This window comes from Typopeltis vanoorti, chromosome 10, assembly GCF_054136105.1.
Source record: "Typopeltis vanoorti isolate ZY-2024b chromosome 10, IOZ_Tvanoo_1.0, whole genome shotgun sequence".
In the NCBI taxonomy this organism is placed as follows: domain Eukaryota; kingdom Metazoa; phylum Arthropoda; class Arachnida; order Uropygi; family Thelyphonidae; genus Typopeltis; species Typopeltis vanoorti.
In genome coordinates this window covers 88,365,421-88,384,459 of record NC_143558.1, presented here as the reverse complement: position 1 = coordinate 88,384,459, position 19,039 = coordinate 88,365,421, and the positions used below count along the sequence as shown (strand labels likewise).

The following is a 19,039-nucleotide window of genomic DNA, read 5'->3' as shown; positions in this document are numbered from 1 at the left end:
AACAAATTTAAACAGAAAAATACATTTTTAAAAGGTAAGTGTATGTAATTTAATATTATTTTACTTGTTAGTTTTATGATTTTTTTTGCTTTTAAACTGAAAGCAAAAAATAATTTAATTAAGGATTAATTAGTTGATTTTTAATAAAATATGCCGTCAATTTTTTTTTTTTATTTAAACTGAATAATTTAATTTAGGATTAATTAATTAGTTGATTTTTAATAAAATATGCTGGTCAATTTTTTCATATATGAATTGTGCTAAAAACTATTAATTCTAAATACCTTTTTTTTCCCCAAGAATTAAAGATCATTAAAATCTATGCATAATGTATTTATAGTTTACATCGACAAATAATTACATTAAAAAAAAAAAAAAAAAGCTAAAAGATGTTTATCGATGTAATTATTTAATTAAATCAATAATTATAAAAATTTATTGATGTAATTATTTGTCTCCAAGCTTTGTCCTTCCCCCTGGAAAATTGCATGCCCATGCATACAGCCAAATTGATGTGAAATTTGTAGCATGAGTTGCATAACCCACACGGCAGCACACCCAACCGAAATCGGCACACGATGCCACTGTATAAGACCTACAAGTTAGTAAGGGGTTGTTATAGAATCAATGTTGGAGAGGTTCACAGAAAATGGTGGGAGATCAGGGGAGAACCTGAGGTCATCCCTGGAAGCTGTATAAGGAGAGTGTGAGCAGGGGAGTGAGAAGCAGGTTTCTTTGCATTCAGAGTTGTGAATGATTGGAATGCCTTGCCTAAGAGTGTGGTATCTACAAAGAATTTGAGTGTGTTTAAGGCACAGTATGATGAGCTGTGTGTGTGCGTGTGTGTGTGTGTGACAAAAGGACCTCCTAGATGAATCTTTGACTCCATGGGGATAATAATAATAATAATATTTTATCATTCAAACTATATTTCAAAGAATGAAATCTCAATTCATGATATTGAGTCTATGGTAAATTATGGTTCAATTTCCATTGGCTTTCCAGGAATCAAACAGGTTGTAAAAGCAGGAGTCAAGTGTACCGTACTATCACCATCATCATATATTTAACTTATAGGATGTTCAGTTCTGTATGTACAATGAAGATTATGTCATTACTTTTGGTAATGACCTCGTACTCATGGTACTGAAGTACTATAAGCTTACAACTTTTGTGAGTGGGAGTCCCATAAAAATAATGAATTAGCTTCCTTATAAACATTTAAAGTTTATGCTAGACCTTAATGTATTCTCCAGTACCAATGCACTACATATTTTTTCAATCTTTTGTGGACAAGACTGCTATTTAAAAAATCTATGTTCTCACAGGGTTACTGAATATATAAGGATAAACTAACATTGTGGAACTTAGACAAATAATAACATTGTTTTGATAATGCATCAAGCATGGACTTTTACTGATGTGCAAGTTCATTGTAGAAATTATTATCTTTATTAGATAACGATAGTGTCAAACTCCCATCACTGGAGGTCTTCGTTAACTATGATCCCTACTGGTCATACCTTCTATTTACCTGTAGATTTTTTTTTTTTTCTGCTGAAGTATCCAGAGTGCATGACAAAATCAAAAATCTTTAAAATGTCAAGTGGAAAATCATGTGATAAGTGAAGTACTTATCACATGATGATTAAATTTCACATAGTGATTAAATTTCAAACCACCATAGTATTGGTGAGTCATAACAATAAGTTCTTAGAAGATCTAATGAAATTTTTAAAGAAGAGCAGGATTGTCTCATATGTGATGTGAAAGTAACTTTGCAATATAGCAGGTGGGAGTGATGCAATTTAAACACGAACATCTTCTGTCTGTAGTTTTGGTAGGCCAGAGAAGCAACAGGTTCTACCAAAATACGCTCTTTATGGTATCACTGTCCCATGTCATGACTTCTGCAGTAATAATAATAATAATTTAAAAAAAATCTATAGACATAAAGAGTAAGGGGGCATAGGGAGGCCACATCCAACTTACATTGGGCAATAACTATTTAAAATACACAAAAGACTCTTTTGGACACAAACTAAATGTTCTCCTCCATACACTTTCCAATCCCTCAGCACTTTTCATTTTGGGTGTTGCTATATTGAAACATCTTTCCAATATAACTGCATCCAGAAGATACTCTGGTTTTCCCTTTGTAGCAAAACACCAAAACCTACATCCATACATTAAATTTCCACACACATTCCATGGAAAAAATAATAATCTGGTAAATTAGCCTTTCTTGACATTCTGTTCTCTCACCCTCTGTCTGGCATCCGATTTGGTTTTCTGGCAAAGTGATCTTCGCTGGTCAATACATTCATTGCACAAAACAACTGTGAAAACTCTACTCATTAGGGCACACACTTCATCTGCTCCAGCCCTAATGGCCTACAACAAGAACTGGACATCAAAATATCAACCTTATAGATACAACTAGATTCCAATCCCTTACATTACTGGCATCTCAGAACCAATCTTACAGATCCTGAGAAAATACAGCCTTGTGCCTTCCTTCTTGTCTTTTAACTCCTCCTTTCACCACTCTTTCCTGGAAGTTTACTAAGTTCCTTATGAATACTATTTCACAGATTTTGGACAAATCAGGTGTTTAACTGAAAAGAGACTTGAAGAACAACAATACTACTACTCCACTATAAGAAATCCCGTAAGCCTGGTCTTGTACAACAACAGTTAATATGGACCACAGAATCCTTTGCTCAAAGACGTGTTATCCATAGGTGTCTTTTCAAATTTCAATTATTTAAAGGTTCTTATTCTCAACAATCTTAAATAATGTTAACTATTCTTATTAGTGATGTTCTAGAATTATTTCCAACACATGATGCGCATAGATAAATGTGAACTCCACTGCTGTTTGTTCTACCTGTCCTGATAAACTAGTCAAATTCATTGATGATGATCTATTACTTTGAACTGAAATATCTGATGTATATTGATACATTATTACTGATTTATTATTATTAAAATTATTTTTATATACATACGTGTTAAAGTCAATTTTCTACAGCATAAGTGTCTATAGCATCACTAAAAGCACACTCTTTCAGTGCATAGTCTCTAGTACCACACGTATCTTTTGCTACTCGAGTGGCATTTCTCATTTGTACTAACCAACATCATTCAATGCATTCACTTTCTGACATCCCTTCACCAAAAAGTTATACTCTTTGTCATTTCCCTAGATAAACACCTCTAACCTTCTGTCTTGTGCATCTCAAATTCTAGCTAATTCAGTCAATTGGCTAGCAGACTAGATTGGCAGTCGTCTGTCTGACATATCAGAGATTTGTATATGGGGGAAGCAGTATCAAGGAAGGTAACAAGGGAATTATACATGGCTTAGTACTGAGGCTGTTAACATTCATTTTTATGTACTGCTTGAGCTACATTGCAAGAGGATATGCAGATAATGGAAGCTTGGAAGCATTATTAAAAATGGTACTAATGTGTGGTTCTTTAGCAAGGATTTGAAAAAGATGGAGGCAATGGATCTTCTAGTGATGATCAACAAAGAGTTGAAGTTCAGGGATATATTGCAAATGAGTAAAAATACCACTGCAATGTATCCAGTATATTTCTACACTAGTAAGAATGGAATAAAATAAGGAAGTCATGCTTTCATTGTATAGAATTTCTATCAGCCTAACTCTGATCTAGTATATAGCTCTAGTCACTCAGAATGTGAGGATATGAGAAAACTTTAGGAGGTGTGCAAAAGCAGATAAAAATCACTATTAAGACTGCAAAATGTAATGTTCAGAATTTGATAGATAGGGGAAATGGTAGGAGACTGAAGTGTATAAAGTATTGAGAGGTGCTTGTTAAAAAGATGTGAGAGATTTTCCAAAAGGTACAAAGGGAAGAAGCCCCTAGAAACTGCATCAAGATGAGAGGTGTTTTTTTTGTATGTTTTTTTATTTATTTTTATTTTTTTTTTTTTCAGAGTGGTGGTTGATATGTGTGTGGAATGCTTTGCCTGTGAGAAGAGTGAAAAAAAATTGTTATCATTATCTTTGTGACAAAGTAGACCTCCTATAACGAGCTTGTTGACCCCTTAGAGGTCCTGTGATTAATGATAAAGTTAATGTTCTCCTCCAGGAAGTCAGGGAGATGCACTGAGGGATGAATCAAGGCATTGATTTTTGTAGATATATATACACTTGAAACTTTGAGAGCAGGTCTTTTCAGTGGTCAATTTGATGTTTCTAAGTCTTATTATTATTATTTCTTTTTTTTGTAGTGAATGTTTCTTAATATCAAGTTTGTTTGTAATATTGTTGTGTGTTGAACATATATACACTGTGTGTGTGTGTGTGTGTGTGTGAAGAAATTTAATGACTAGAAGCTGAGAGATACCAAAAATAGTAAAAACCAGTGCTTTTTTTCTGGTGGTATGCAACAGTACGCACTACCAGCTCCTTTTTTCTTAACTTTGCGATTTATTGTGATAATTGCGAAAAATTTGCGATTTATTCAAAGTAGATGGCCCTGTGTTCACGAATTGAATTTTCAGTTTTGATTACTCATAAGTTGATATCCTGCTTTCCTGTTTCATAGGGAACAGGAAGTTGTGTTCACTTCTGAGTGCTTCCAATATCAGTCTCTGCAACAGGCAAGTGTTCACGTGAGTTGTAACTTGTGATGGTAACTTGTAACTTGTCTGTAACTTGTGATGGTGCAGCCATGTTGTTGAGTTTTTGAATTAATCTAAGTTAAATCAGTGCAATCATTGTTCAAAATTAGTAAAATAAGTAATTATTTTTTGCCAGTGAGTAAAAAAAAGGAAGGCTGAAGAAGCAGAAATTATTGAATCTACTTGTGATCCTGTAAAACAGAAAACTAGCACCGAAAATACACTTGGTGAAGAGTATCACGAAACCAAGACCGAAGATCCATGTGGTCAAAAGGAAGCAGATTCTGATAATGATTGGCCCCGAATATTGGACACTTTTGCAGAAAAATGACGTCTGTGAGAGAAACGAGTGGTTGTATGTCAAGAATAAAATATTGGGCTGTAAAGTATGTTGTGATGTCGGAAGCCTTGCCGTCGATCAACACATGGGAACGAAAATTTCAGTGGAGTGGGCAAATGGTAAAATCAGTCATTTTGGAGAATCTCACAAACAACAGTTAATGTCATTAAGAAAAATGATTTACGATCATAAGGAGAGTGCAGCACACAAAGCATGCTAAAAAATAAAATCTGAAGCAAAACGAAACATTAGAGAAAGTTTTCCTAAATACTTTGTTTCATAATAAAGACGTAACAGAAAAAGTGTTTCAAAACGCTTACAAAGTTGCAAGGAGAAATCAATCATTTAACAACTTTGAAGAAGAAATAAATTTACAGGAACTTAATGGCCTAGACATGGGATATATTCTTCATTCTGCAAATGCTGGCATTAACATTGTGAGCCATATCGCAAATGAAATGAGAAAAACATTAATAGACACTATAGTGAATTCCAAGAACAAAATATCGTTAATTATTGATGAATCGACAACTGTGAGTAACACGACAACATTGATTGTTATTGTTCATGTAGTTCTTCCTGAACTTTCGGCTCCTATGAGTCTTTTCCTAGATTTGATCGAATTATCAGATATAACTGCTAGAGGAATTCTAAACTCTTTAATTAGTCACCTTGAGTGTTTAGGATTATCTGAAGATTACTTAAAGGAGTATTTATTGTCTGTAACTTGTGATGGTGCAGCCATGTTGTTTAGTGTGCATAATGGTGTAAGGAGGCTAATGCAAGAGAGGTTTCCTAGTGTTATTTTCTGGCATTGTGCTAGCTATCGCCTTGAATTGTCGGTGAACAATGTGGCAGGAGTGAATCGCTTTAAGAGTTTCATGGACAAACTTTATCTGACTTATCATGCTTCACCTAAGAATGCTAGGGAACTACAGGAATGTGCAGCGACCCTAGAACTTCAATTTCTTAAAATTGGCAGAATTTTAAGCACTCGCTGGGTTGTATCTAGCTTTCGCACTGTTTCTGCAGTGTGGCAAGACTTTGAAGCCCTCGTCCATCACTTTCTGGAGGCAAAAGAAGACATCAGAAGAAGCAAAACAGATCGCTTTCTTTATGAGGGCCTTTTAAGAAAAATAACGTCATGCGAGTTTGTTCTTGATTTGGGCCTTATGTGCGATGCCCTCCAAGAACTTAGTTCACTAAGTCTAGATTTACAAGACAGAAATATTGACGTGCGCAAAGCAGACAGGAAGATAAAGAATACAGTTCAATTATTTGAAGAAAGATCAAAAATCCTGGTCCGTACCACAGTATTTCTCTGCAAAGTCAGAAGAACATGAAGTTCAAAGGGATTGAGCTCCACAAAAATGAAAGACACAGTCCTGCAATAAGTTCATCTACTTTCTATAAAAGTCTGAAAGAAGCTGTTGCAAAGTGTCTGCTTGAAGGAGATGATGCTGATTTGCCTGAATGTGCTAAGATTTTAGATTCCAAGTATTGGCCAAAAAATCCTGGGAAGCATCTGACATTTGGTGAAGCTGAAATTAAAAAGTTAGCAAGTAAATTTTGCTTGAATGAAAGAGAAGCAGTTCGTGGCTTCCGTGAATATCTTCAAGAAAATAAAGTCCCGAATATACTACTTCCTCTAATGCACACTTTGGGCACAATTGCAATATCTTCCAGTGAATGTGAAAGGGGTTTCTCTCAGATGAATCTTATAGTAACTTGTCATCTAGGTCATCTCTGCTTGTACAGACAACTTCTGCACTGATGTTCATCAGGGCCTCCTCTCATTCAGTTCAACTCTAGCAAATATGTGGACTCGTGGCTGCTCTGAGGTTGTCGTTCTGCAGGTGATACCAAAATCAAGAAGTGATCTAGAGACGACGAGGGTATATCGAGGCTATGTTAAAAGTGTGGTAGTTGTTGTAATAACATCTTCATGGTGAGTACCGGCACCTTTTTTTCCAGAAAAAAAGCACTGGTAAAAACAATTTATTATTTAAACAAACTACTAGTTTCATCTTCTTAGAAGACTTCATTGGGTGCATAACATGAAAAGAGAAATACAAAAATATATGTTACAAGAGAACAACAGCTATAAATTAACTTGCAAATGTATTTCTGACATTTGAAGGCATTCTGGATACCACAGTATTGTTGGCCAACCAAAGTCCTATATGGTACAGTGCTATTCAACAGAAATTTCACTACAGCAGTATGAGGTTATTGTGGTCAATATGAGTTCAGAGAATTAACTGTATGTTCATTCATGTTCATATTTTATTTCATGTGAAATAAGTGTCTGTGTTTGGATGCTGGCCTGATTGGCTGAGTGGGTAGTATCTCCAACCTGTGGGGCCTCAATCCTACAGTATCATGAATATTTGTGAAAGGTTTAAGATGGTAAATAATTTTTGCCTCCTACCTTACTTACTGGAGGACTGAAGTGACTTAAAAAAAAAGTTCCATGTGTGGTATTTGGAACAGGTGAACCAGAATCATCTTCCTATTTGTCTACCTATGATATAGGTTTGATGGGTTTAAACTTAGTAGGCAGGTCGCACATAAAAAAAATAATAAATAAATAAAAATATAAAAACCATACACAAATAATACTTACTCCCTCTTCTTCCACTAATGTAACCACTCTTCCTGGCTGCAAAAAAAAAAAAGAAATATACATTTTAAAATTATTGTGTTATATTTAGTAGTGTAAGAAGAAAGTTGATATTATTAAATTAAAGCTAATATTTACATTTAAAAATAATATATTTTAAAAAGGATGAGCTTAACTTGGGGTTCTGGTGTAGTATTTGTGTGGGTGTGTGGTGGAGGAGTAATCTCTCCTTCACAAGAGAACATGGTTTCTTTTATGGAGAAGAAAGGGAGTTAAGTAGAAAAATAAAGAAATTAGGTGGAGGGAGGGGGTATTACTTTGCTGAAAGCATATGAGCTTTTTAACATAGTAATGAAACTTCAAACTGAAAAAGAGAAGTACAAAAAAGGTTAGTGGTTAGGTCAGGTGAGGGATGGGAAGTTTCCCAACAACTGCAATCTGTCACAGTGCTCTGCACTATGATCTGTTTTCTCTCTAATAATGTCCATGCTACACTGGATGAACTACACTATAGTTTTTAATACATTCTATAATTTTTCTATAAGTGTCAGCCATGTGATTAACAATAGGTCTAGTACATGATCCTTTAAAACTTTTCATCATTAATATACAGAATGAATAATAATGAAACTGATCCCTGGAATACATCACTGATCAACTTAATTCCCACACACACACACACATCTCCAATGCTACACTCCTTTATATCTGTTAGTCACCATCCTCTTATTCAAACTAATAACTTATAATCCAATCCCATATCTTCTAAGTTATACAACATGCTTGTATCCTGTCATAAATCCAAGTCCAGTAATCATAGAAAATCCATTCCCATTGTCTAACTCAACCATAATAACATGTAAGCAAGTTACTCAAACATGACTTTCCCTGAAGTTATACAGCTAGGTCAAGGGTACAGTGCTGAAAGTTCTGCTGAACACAGCATCTATACTCATCATTCAGTGGATGTGCTGCATACATTAGGAGATACCATTTAATAATAATAATAGCAAAGTAGAAACCCATTAGCAACAGTCTGCTATGTGCATCTGCACTTTTTATGGTTATTTTATTTATTTATTTATATTTTGCATTCGTTCTTTCTTTTACTTGCAGCATAACAACAAAATTCTTCCTTGGCTCACAAAACCAGTTTTTTTTTTCAGACTTAGCTCTTTGTACAGTATTTGTAACTTGTCTGGCCTTAGTTCTGTAATTTTCATAACTGACATCATCCTTATATGCATGGCATTCTGTCCACATCATCATTTTCTTAAGAATCTCTTTCTTTATAAGATAGCATATCATCCATTTCACTCTGATCCTATTTATTCTTCCAACTCGTGGGACATATCCTGATAGTGCACCATTTAAGTATTTTTTCAATGCTTCCCAAGCACTGCCAATATCCTTCCCATCTAGTAACAAATATCATGGAACTGAGGCTAGTATTATCTTCAGTATGATGATGGCTGCAAACATGGTTGGCCATGTGGTTAGCATATCCGCTCTCCAGCCAAAAGGCTGCAGGTTTGAATCCCGCCGTGGGCATGGATGTTTGTGATTGTCTGTGGAAATACTAGTGGTGGTGGGCGGTAGATGCTGTTGGTGTAGTTGGTGGTTGAGTGGTGGAGACAGAGAGCTGTAGAGTAGGCGTCCTCTCTCGATGCGTCTTTGGACTTCCTGGAGGTCCAATAATAATAATAATAATAATAATAATTTCCTGCTTTACAATTTGTTACCCACTATCATGTTCTAAAATTCCCTATACAGTTTCATCAACAGCTGTTATTGCAGTTACAGTGTTCTTTTCATTCACCCAGTATGTCGTCCTTTCTGTTTGAGCAATGAAGTGAGAGAGAGCAATGAGCCACCATCATGTGTTATTATTATTATTATTATTATTTGACACCTCCAGGGAGTCCAAAGACTCATCGAGGGAGAGTGTGCCAACAGCATCGAACGATTGGTCCCCTTCCAACTATTATCAAGAAGCTTTACCTAAAAATAGAAAAACTCACACATTTCAAGCAAAACAACTAATTTTTTTTTACTCTTACATTAAAAACATTAAATTAAAATTCTTATTTCCTACAAATAAACTTCCAATTAAGTGAATCTCTCAATGTCTCCATTTCATGCAATAGCAATATTATATTGCATGTTATTTACTACTTGCTGATCTGATGGGAAAATCCATCCCACCAACTACAAATCTTTTTTTTTTTTGGTTCAGATGTTATCTCGAATTTATCTGTGATAATTGTATACTGGTTTTTCTCGTGAACTACCAAATGATAGGTTTTGTAAATAAGAAGTTTAATAATGCAACAGCAAATGCTTCCTTGGACATTACTCTGCACTCCTTTCTCTCTTCACCACATCTAACACAAGGAATGGTTTCTAGTTCATTCCCATGCACCTTCCACTATCGTTATAATCCCCTCTGTATTAATCTGATAAAATCTCCTCACTAACTTAATGAGGACATTGATTTGTAGAAGTAAGGAGATTCTGGTTCCATCGTATAAGGCTCTGATTAGGCCACATGTGGTCTACTGTGCACATATTTAGTCACCTGGTTTTCAAAGAATGAAGAGATGTTAGAGAGGGCCCAGAGGTGATTGACCAAAATAGTTTCTGATCTCTGGAATGTTGAATATGAAGAAAAGTTGAGACGATGCAATTTGAATCTAGTGGATAGGAGGAAGAGGGGCAATATGAGAGACATACAAGTTAGTAAAGGGTTATTATAGGATTGATGTTGAAGTTTTTCATAAAATGGTGGGAGATTGGGAGAGAACATTCTTAATTCTCACACCCTCCTTATACAGCTTCCAGGTCATCCCTGGAAGCTGTATAAGGAGGGTGTAAGAAGCAAGTTTTTTTCATGGAAGCTGTGAATGATTGGATTGCATTACCTGAGAGCATGGTATTTGCAGAAAATTTGAATATGTGTTTAAAGTGCAGTATGATGAGCTGTGTGTATGACAGAAAGGACCTCCTAGATGAGTCTGTGACTCCACGAGGTCTTGGGATAATAATAATTTGAAGCTGTCTCGTGCAAGACAGAAGCCAACAAGAAAAACATATTATTGGCTGTGAAAGACCATGGGGGAGTGTGGAGGGGGTTGCACAGAAAGATGCAATAGCCAAAAATTGAGCACAGGCTGGGAAGTTATTATGGGTAGGGTGGGGAAACTTCTACTATGGGGATGTAGATTGAAGGGAGGAAAGGGTGCATGGTAAGATGAAAATGAAGGAGTTTATACTGTTACAAAGAGATAATTATCTGAAACTACATGTGATGGAGGGGACCAGGAGTTTGAGCAGGGATGGCTCTACCAACGGTGCAACGCGTGCATTTGCATGGGGCAGCAATTTTTTTTTTTTTTTGGAGGGCGGGGGCAAAATGAAAGTGAATAAAATGAAGATGTGGAATAAATAATAATAGTACTGCATAAGATCGCAGTTTTTATAATAAGTTGACTAGTGACTTATTATATCCATGATGCTGTTTCTATTTCCGACAATTCGTCGACCAATGATACTTGCGTAATGATCTTCGGTAATCGAAGCTATGTGAGTCATTCTTTGCTTACTCTCTTTCCCTTTCCCTCTCGCCTCTCCTCTCTATTCCTTGCATACGCAACAATGGAGTCTGCAATAAAACTGCATTTAAAAGTTCATCATGCAATATTATATTTCCATCTTGTGCTTGTTAACTTACTATGAATTGAATTTCCCACTGTTAGTTGGTGTTAAATTCTGAATGAGAAGAATTATAATATAATAGTATCTCATTCAGAGTTTAACATAATCTGCCATTCCCAAGGCCAATTTTGTTCATCAGAATAAATGTTAAAATATTATTATAAAATTTAAATAGTGGCACACTGTTGTGTGCCACTATTTTGTATAATATATTGTAATATATTTGTAAAAACTTGTAGTTGTTAGTTGTGTTATTCATGCTAATTCTTAGTATCATGTATGCATACCATGTGAACTAAACACGGGAACTTGGAACTTAATCCGATTATATGAATTACTGCCTAAGGTAAGACACGTATACTAGAAAACGAGTCATATACGAAGTAATTCAAATTTCCACTAGAGCCCTTCTCTTTGAGTAACAGCCGTCGATACTGTAATCTACAGAACGATTCAGTTGTTTTTGAGCGTGTATTAAGGAAAGTTGATTTTGCTCAGTGTTAGTTACTGTTACAGTGATAAATTTTTTTAGAGTTTTATGTAAATTAGTAGTTAGTACAGTGTTTCAACCTCCATTAATTACTAAATAATACCATACTAATAATAATATTTTATTGTAGAGTTTAAAAGAATTTTAATATTCAAATAGATTACAATGTCCGATAAAAGAAAAAAAACTATCAGGTGCAGAATATCGCAAACAGAAACTGGAAAAAGAACGTGATATTCAAAAACATAGCAGGACTTTACTTAAATATCTAAAAACTGAATGAGCTGATGTAGGGCAGGAGGAAATAAGTAAATGTACCGAAACCAATGATTCTGAGCTCGTGGCAAGTACTTCTAACTCAGATCTCAGTAACATAGATATTGCAAGGAATCTCAAAAATGAGACTGTTATGACAGTTTCCGAATCTAGAGATTTAAGTGATGAACTTGATAGGTACTCTGACCTAGCTAGATGGAATCCTTCTTTAAGCGATGCCAAAAGACTGAAATCATAAAAAAGGACCCGCCAGAGAAACCAAACAGTGATTTCATTTTTCCGCACAGCTCTAATGGTAGGAAATTTTCATTAAATTTTTACACCAGGGAACTAAGCAATGGAGAACATATTAATCGATCATGGTTAGTGTATTTAAAAGAAAAAGATTCTGTATTTTGTTGCTGCTGTAAGTTGTTTTCCTGTAATATAATGTCATTCACTACTGATGGGTCATTTGTAAGTGTATCTTAATGAACACGAGAAATCTAAAAACCATTTGGAATCCCATAAAAAGTGGATTGAATTATCGTCCAGGCTTAAATTAGAACAGACAATTGATTCAATGCAACAAAAGTTATTAAATTCAGAAATTCGGCACTGAAGGAGCATAATAGAACGCCTAATTGCTGTCGTCCAGTTCTTGGGCCAACAATGCTTACCATTTCGTGGAACATCTGATAATTTATATGACCCTAACAATGGAAATTTTTTACAGCTTGTTGAACTGATTGCCAGATTTGACAGTGCTATGTCTGAACATTTAATAAGAGTAGCTTATGGTTCGGCCCAACATTATCTTGGGAAAAATATTCAAAATGAATTGATTGCTCTCCTCTCTGGAACCATAAAAAAACAAATAATTTCTATGGTTGAGAAAGCTAAATATTACAGCATAGTTGCAGACTGTACTCCCGATGTAAGCCATATTGAACAATTAACACTAATTGTAAGATTTGTTAATACGGATCCAACTGATATCAACATTCATGAGCATTTTCTTGGTTTCATTCCTGTAGAAGCCACTACAGGCTCAGCGTTAACTGAATGCATCGTAAGAAAATTATCAGACATGAATATTCCAATCACAAACATGCATGGCCAGGGTTATGACAATGGGTCAAACATGAAAGGAAAGCATTCAACGCATTAGGGACTTGAACCCAAGAGCTTTTTATATCCCTTGCTGTTCTCATTCTCTCAACTTAGTGGTCAATGATGCTCCAATGTCATCTAGAGAAGGGATTTCATTTTTTGAAACGGTTCAGAAATTGTATGTGTTTTTCTCAGCGTGAACGCTGTGTTGGGGAATCCTTATGACACATATTACAACCCTAATGCCCAAGGCATTAAGTACAACTCGCTGGGAATCTAGACTCAGTGCTATTCGTCCTTTAAAATACTATATTGAGGAGTTTTATTATGCACTGATAGAAATTGCTCATGATGAGTTAGTAGACAAAATGGCAAGACATGAAGCTGAAACTCTTGCTCTAAAACTTAGACTTTAAATTTTTATGCTATCTGGTTATATGGCACTATGTTTTAAATGAAATTAATTGCAAGTAAACTGTTGCAAAGCATAAAGATGGAATTGTCTAGTGCCATAGCAACATTGGGTAATGTTCTCAAAAGTCTTAAGATCTCAGAAATGATAAATCATATCAAAATTTTCTTGTCGATGCTACAACATTAGTTGAGAAAGTCGAAGCTGATGCTGATTTGAAACCAACATTCGAAAGTACCAAATTGCGTCAGTAGAAAAAGCAACATGATTATGAAGCAAGAGATGAACCTATTTTAGATCCCAAAACAAAATTCAAAGTTGAGTTTTTCTTTTTTATTATTGAAGTTGCAACTAATTCTACTGAAGAAAGGTTCGAGCAATTGGAACATCACAGTTCACATTTTTCATTTTTATATAACATCTCTAAATTAAAATCTGAGACAACAAATGACCTCTCAGACAATTGTAAAAACCTAGAAGCCGTCGAAGAAAATAGAGACATCGATGCAATTGAGCTGTGTGATGAACTGAAAGTAGTGTCCAAATTAGTACCAGAAAATACGCCGCCAATTGAAGTTCTTCATTTTATTGTTGAAAATAACTTTGCTCTGAATGTCGCTGTCGCCCTAAGAATATTACTGACATTGCCTGTGACAGGTGCAAGTGGTGAGCGTAGTTTCTCAAAACTGAATCTTATTAAAACTTACTTACTTACTAAATCGGTCAGAAATTAGACTATGCAGACCTAATTTCTGATTTTGCAAATATGAAAGCAAGAAAAGTGTATTTTTAATCAGTAGATACTAAAAACAATATAAATTCTAATTAAAATAATGTGAAAATAGTGCTAAAACTATAACGTGTACATTCTATACTTAAGTGTAACTCAACAGTTCACCGTTGTACAAGTGAAGATCATTCCATATATGTAGGTAATAAATTATAACTACATTTCATTTAATTGTCAATTGATGCAATTGATGAAGTTGATGGTTTATTTTATGAATATATATATATATGGAGATTCGTTAGTACGAGGTGTGATAATAGAGAATTTGACAAAATCGTACCAACCTGGTGCAACCATTAAGGACGTGAGTCTATTAGGGAGCAAAAGCAAAGGGTGAAAGAAATGATAGTGGTGGCAGGTATGAATGATTTGAAAGGAGATAAAATGGAAATGATAAAGGATTTGAAGGAATTGTTTGAGGTAGCAAAAGAGAAGAGTGAGAGAGTTAGAATGATTAGTCTTTTGCTGCGGTATGACAGTGAAGAGTTTAGGAGGGCCATAATTGCAAATGACTTTATGCGTGGGTTATGCAGGATGAGTGGTGTGGAATTTGTGGACGTGTGGAGTGAGTTCGATGGGTGAAAGGATCTATATAAGATGGATGGTTTGCATTTGAATGGATTCGGTGTAAGGAGACTTGAAAAAGTGTTACTGAATGAAGTGGATGTGCAGAATCAGGGAAACTAGATTTATTAAAGGGGGGAGAGTAGATATGCAACCTTAGGGAGGCAGTTGAGTGTATGAATGAGTATAATATGCCCGAGCAAATAAGTATTAGTATTGTTATTAGAGGTGACTCCAGGGAGTCCTTAGACTCATTGAGGGAGGCCCTAAACATCATGTCCACACAACTATACGACATTCTCACAGTATCTATCATACCTTGCCTTGAACACACTCACCGTCATAGTACCCACAACAGACTCTGGCAGCTTATTCCACTCATGTACCACTCTAAGAGTAAAGAACCCAGCTATAACACCCTTGCTAACCACATTCTTGCCCAGCTTCCATAGGTGTCCGCTAGTTCACCCACCACCAGTCCTGTTCTCAAAAATATCCTCTGAATTAATCCTATAGAAACCCTTTAGCAATTTGAATGTCTCAATCATATCTCCCCTTTTCCACCTATCAATCAATTTCTGCAACCCACAAATCTTCAACCTATTCTCATAAGGTTCATTCCACAGACCTGCTATCATCTTGGTCACAGAGTATGGGGAGGAGGCGGAGGGGATCCAGAGGATCCCCTCCGCCTCCTCCCCATACTCTGTCAGCCTCTTTTCCTCACATCTCTCTCTCTCTCTCTCTCTCTACACACGGTACAGATGTTAGTTTATCATGGTGCTTCCCCATAATTGCCACCTTAGAATTCCAGATGTGCCTTCTTCAAGATAGCCCATTATGCTGGTTCATATTTAAGTGGCAGGTTTCTTCTTTCAGAAACTGGGGTTTATCATATCTCAAAAGACAAACTGTTCAGAAGAACACTGGCCTCGTAGCCTCAGTTGCTTCAGCAATAATTCAAACACAACTAAATCCAGCAATCTGATAACAGTCCTTCCACCCCAGTTTGGCCATCTCCCAAATCTGATCCTCATGATCAGTCTCATCAACCAGTGACAGTATCAATACTTCATTCACATTCTGTGGGATATAACGAAATCCATCACTCTAAAACCTCAGTTGCTTCCATCACATGCTGCTTAATAAGTTATTCCTTAGAAACTCCAGTTCCACTCTTAGTGGACACAATTCCTCTCCTCGTTTTTTTTTTCTTTACTTCTGGAAAATTCTACATCCATCCATTTCTGTTCCAGCTATTATATCATTTCAATCAACCAAGTTTTACATACAACAATTATCTTTCATCACACACCGACTCAATGAATGCCATAAACTCAGTACTGTTATTTTGGATACTCCTTGCATTAGGACAGAAACATAAAAGTCCTGCTCTCTTTGATGCCATCTCCCACCAGTACCATCACCTTTTCACTATAGTTGTTGCAACATCTCTCTTCCCACTCACACTATTCTCATTTCTTTTTTTCTTTCTTTGGGTTTTCATTAATATCCTCACCATCCTCATTCTCATATTCATCAATTTACTCTGTCATTATTTTCTCACTCTTATCTCTGTCTTCCATCTATCCTTCAACTTGATGCTCCATCTCTGTTCTTTAGCCCCCACTCAATTTATCATGACTCTGCACATGCTCAGCAAACAACAGCTGCTCCAAATGTCCAATACACACCCATTCAAATGCAGCCTGTCTATCTAACACTAATCCAATTCTCCTTCAAACTCATTTCATGCATTCAGAAATTGAATAACTTAGTTACCTCGACATTCTCTTCAGCTTTCTATACATATACACACAGGGAATACACACCTAGAAGAATCTGCCAAACGTCAGGGATTGATTCCCTGACGTTTGGCCAGATTTTGTTCTAATGGTTTTCCTGTTCTGAAGGATGAGTCATTTTAACAATACCAAGGCATGCAGCAGTACTTGCCCTAAATTTGTTACAGAACGGCAGTCATCATCATCATCTTCCTATCTTGTATTAGGCCTCGGGGCCTGTTACAGTCTCATTCCATCTTTTATATTGTCTTCCAACTGATCTCTTCTCCACGGGTCTATTCAAGGATTTGTTTCATGATTCTACTATTGTCCATTCTTCCAATGTGCTGTTTCCATTTCCATCTATAGTTGTGGATATATTCTATTGTTGGTTGTTCATTCATTTCTTCCATGATTTCTTTATTTCTTTTATGATCTAACAAGGTGTATCCTGCAGTTCTCCACATAAATCTCATTTCTGCTGTAGTTATTCTTCTCTCATCTCCTTTTTTGATAGTCCATGCCTCATTTCCATAAGTCAACAATCCAAGTATGTTTTTGTACCTTCGAAGGTTTAAAAACTTGATTTATCATATTTAAAGCTCTACTGAAATTTAATTTTCATTTCTGTCTTTTTCTTCTCTGTAGGTTAGGTGATATCTAAGGCATTTGAAAGAGGTGCCTTGTTCAATAACTGTATTGTCTAAACAGATTTTACTTCTTATTGGTTCTCTTCCCTTAAAGGCAAGTACCTTTGTTTTCTCTTTTGAAATTTCCATATTAAATTTTTTTACTATGAGATTAAGATGATGGATAGAGTACTGCAAATCAGTTTCAGAGGTTGCAAGTATAGCCTGATCATCTGCAAATAGTCTTGTGTCTATATTAGTACATTTGTTAATTGGGATATAACCATGTACTGTGAGCTTCCAACAGAATTCATATAGATTGTGAATGGGTGACAGGCTATAGCCTTGCCTTACTCCCCTGTTTATAGGTTAGATTCTTCCATCAACTTTTACTGCAATCATGTTGTCTGTATATGTATCATGGATCGCTTCAATTAGGTGCAGCAGTACTTGGCACAATGTTACAGAACTGCAGTGTAGTGCTCAAAACATGTTATTTTGTATGTGGCAATTAACATCACATCAGATACAATGTCAAATGATTCAATTTCCACAGATGTTGGTATATATATATCAATAAAAACTTGTTGATTAGGAATAAATGCAGTCAGGAATTGTCAGTATTCCTCAACGGCAACTGTCACGTTACATTACAAAAAATAAATGAGGGTATATGCATATAGCTTATTTGAAAACTTACTGGCATCTTTATTATTATTATTACTACTAAAGAAATCCAACATGAACTCCCAGGATTCATCATGGCAAGCTGTCTACATTTATACATTCCACTCAATTCCATACTGAAATGTATTTCTATTAACTGCATCTTATATGGCCAGTTTGCATATTCCACTAAAAGCACATATCTAAAAACAATAACACACTATGCATTGTAAAATATTTGTAGATTTACATTTATTATTATTATTATTATTATTATTATTATTAAACAAGACCTCATGGAGTCAAAGACTCATCTAGGAGGTCCTTTTATCTCACACACACATCTCATCATACCGCGTCTTAAACACATTCAAACTCCTTGCAGACACCACACTCTCAGGCAAGGCATTCAGTTGGAGAGAGTGACCATATGGTGTTGACTTGGAAAATGAATAGACATGCAGGAGTATCAAAGAGACGGGAACTTATATGGAATTATAAGGCAGGTGATTATAATAGTCTTAGACGTCAACTTCGGGAAGTTTCATGGAGGGAGGAATTGGAAGGCCGGGATATCACCAGTGCGTGGGAAATTGTGAAAGAATATTTGTTATCAGCAATGGTAAGTTGTATACCACGAGTGAAGAAGAGGACGCAATTTGGAGTAAAGTGGATGACAAACAATATTAAACAGGAATTGCATGCGAAAAAGAGGCTATGGAAGAGATATAAGGAGATAGGTGAAGAGATGCATGAAGAATATAAGACACAGGCCAGAAGAGTGACTAGTGTGGTAAGGAAAGCGAAACTGGAATATGAGAGGAGATTGGCCCTAAGATCCAAAGAAAATCCTAGGGAATTTTTTAGCTATGTGGCCAGTAGGAGGAGAAATGACTGTGGAAGAATGATATTGTGGGATAAAAATGGGAATAGAGTGACTGATGCAGAGGACATAGTGGAATTGTTCAATGAACACTTTATTGGAGTATTTCATCCTAG

General features: G+C 35.7%; 1 protein-coding gene across 1 annotated transcript in view; it reads right to left on the bottom strand.

Annotated features, from left to right (window-relative positions):
• LOC150102572 (putative glutathione-specific gamma-glutamylcyclotransferase 2) overlaps positions 1-19,039 on the bottom strand; it is an 80,803-nt gene that overhangs the window by 50,209 nt on the left and 11,555 nt on the right. Inside the window, exon 2 of the mRNA XM_090399061.1 lies at positions 7,627-7,662. Coding sequence (XP_090255187.1) covers positions 7,627-7,662 — 36 coding nt within the window. The remainder of the gene's footprint in view (positions 1-7,626; positions 7,663-19,039) is intronic.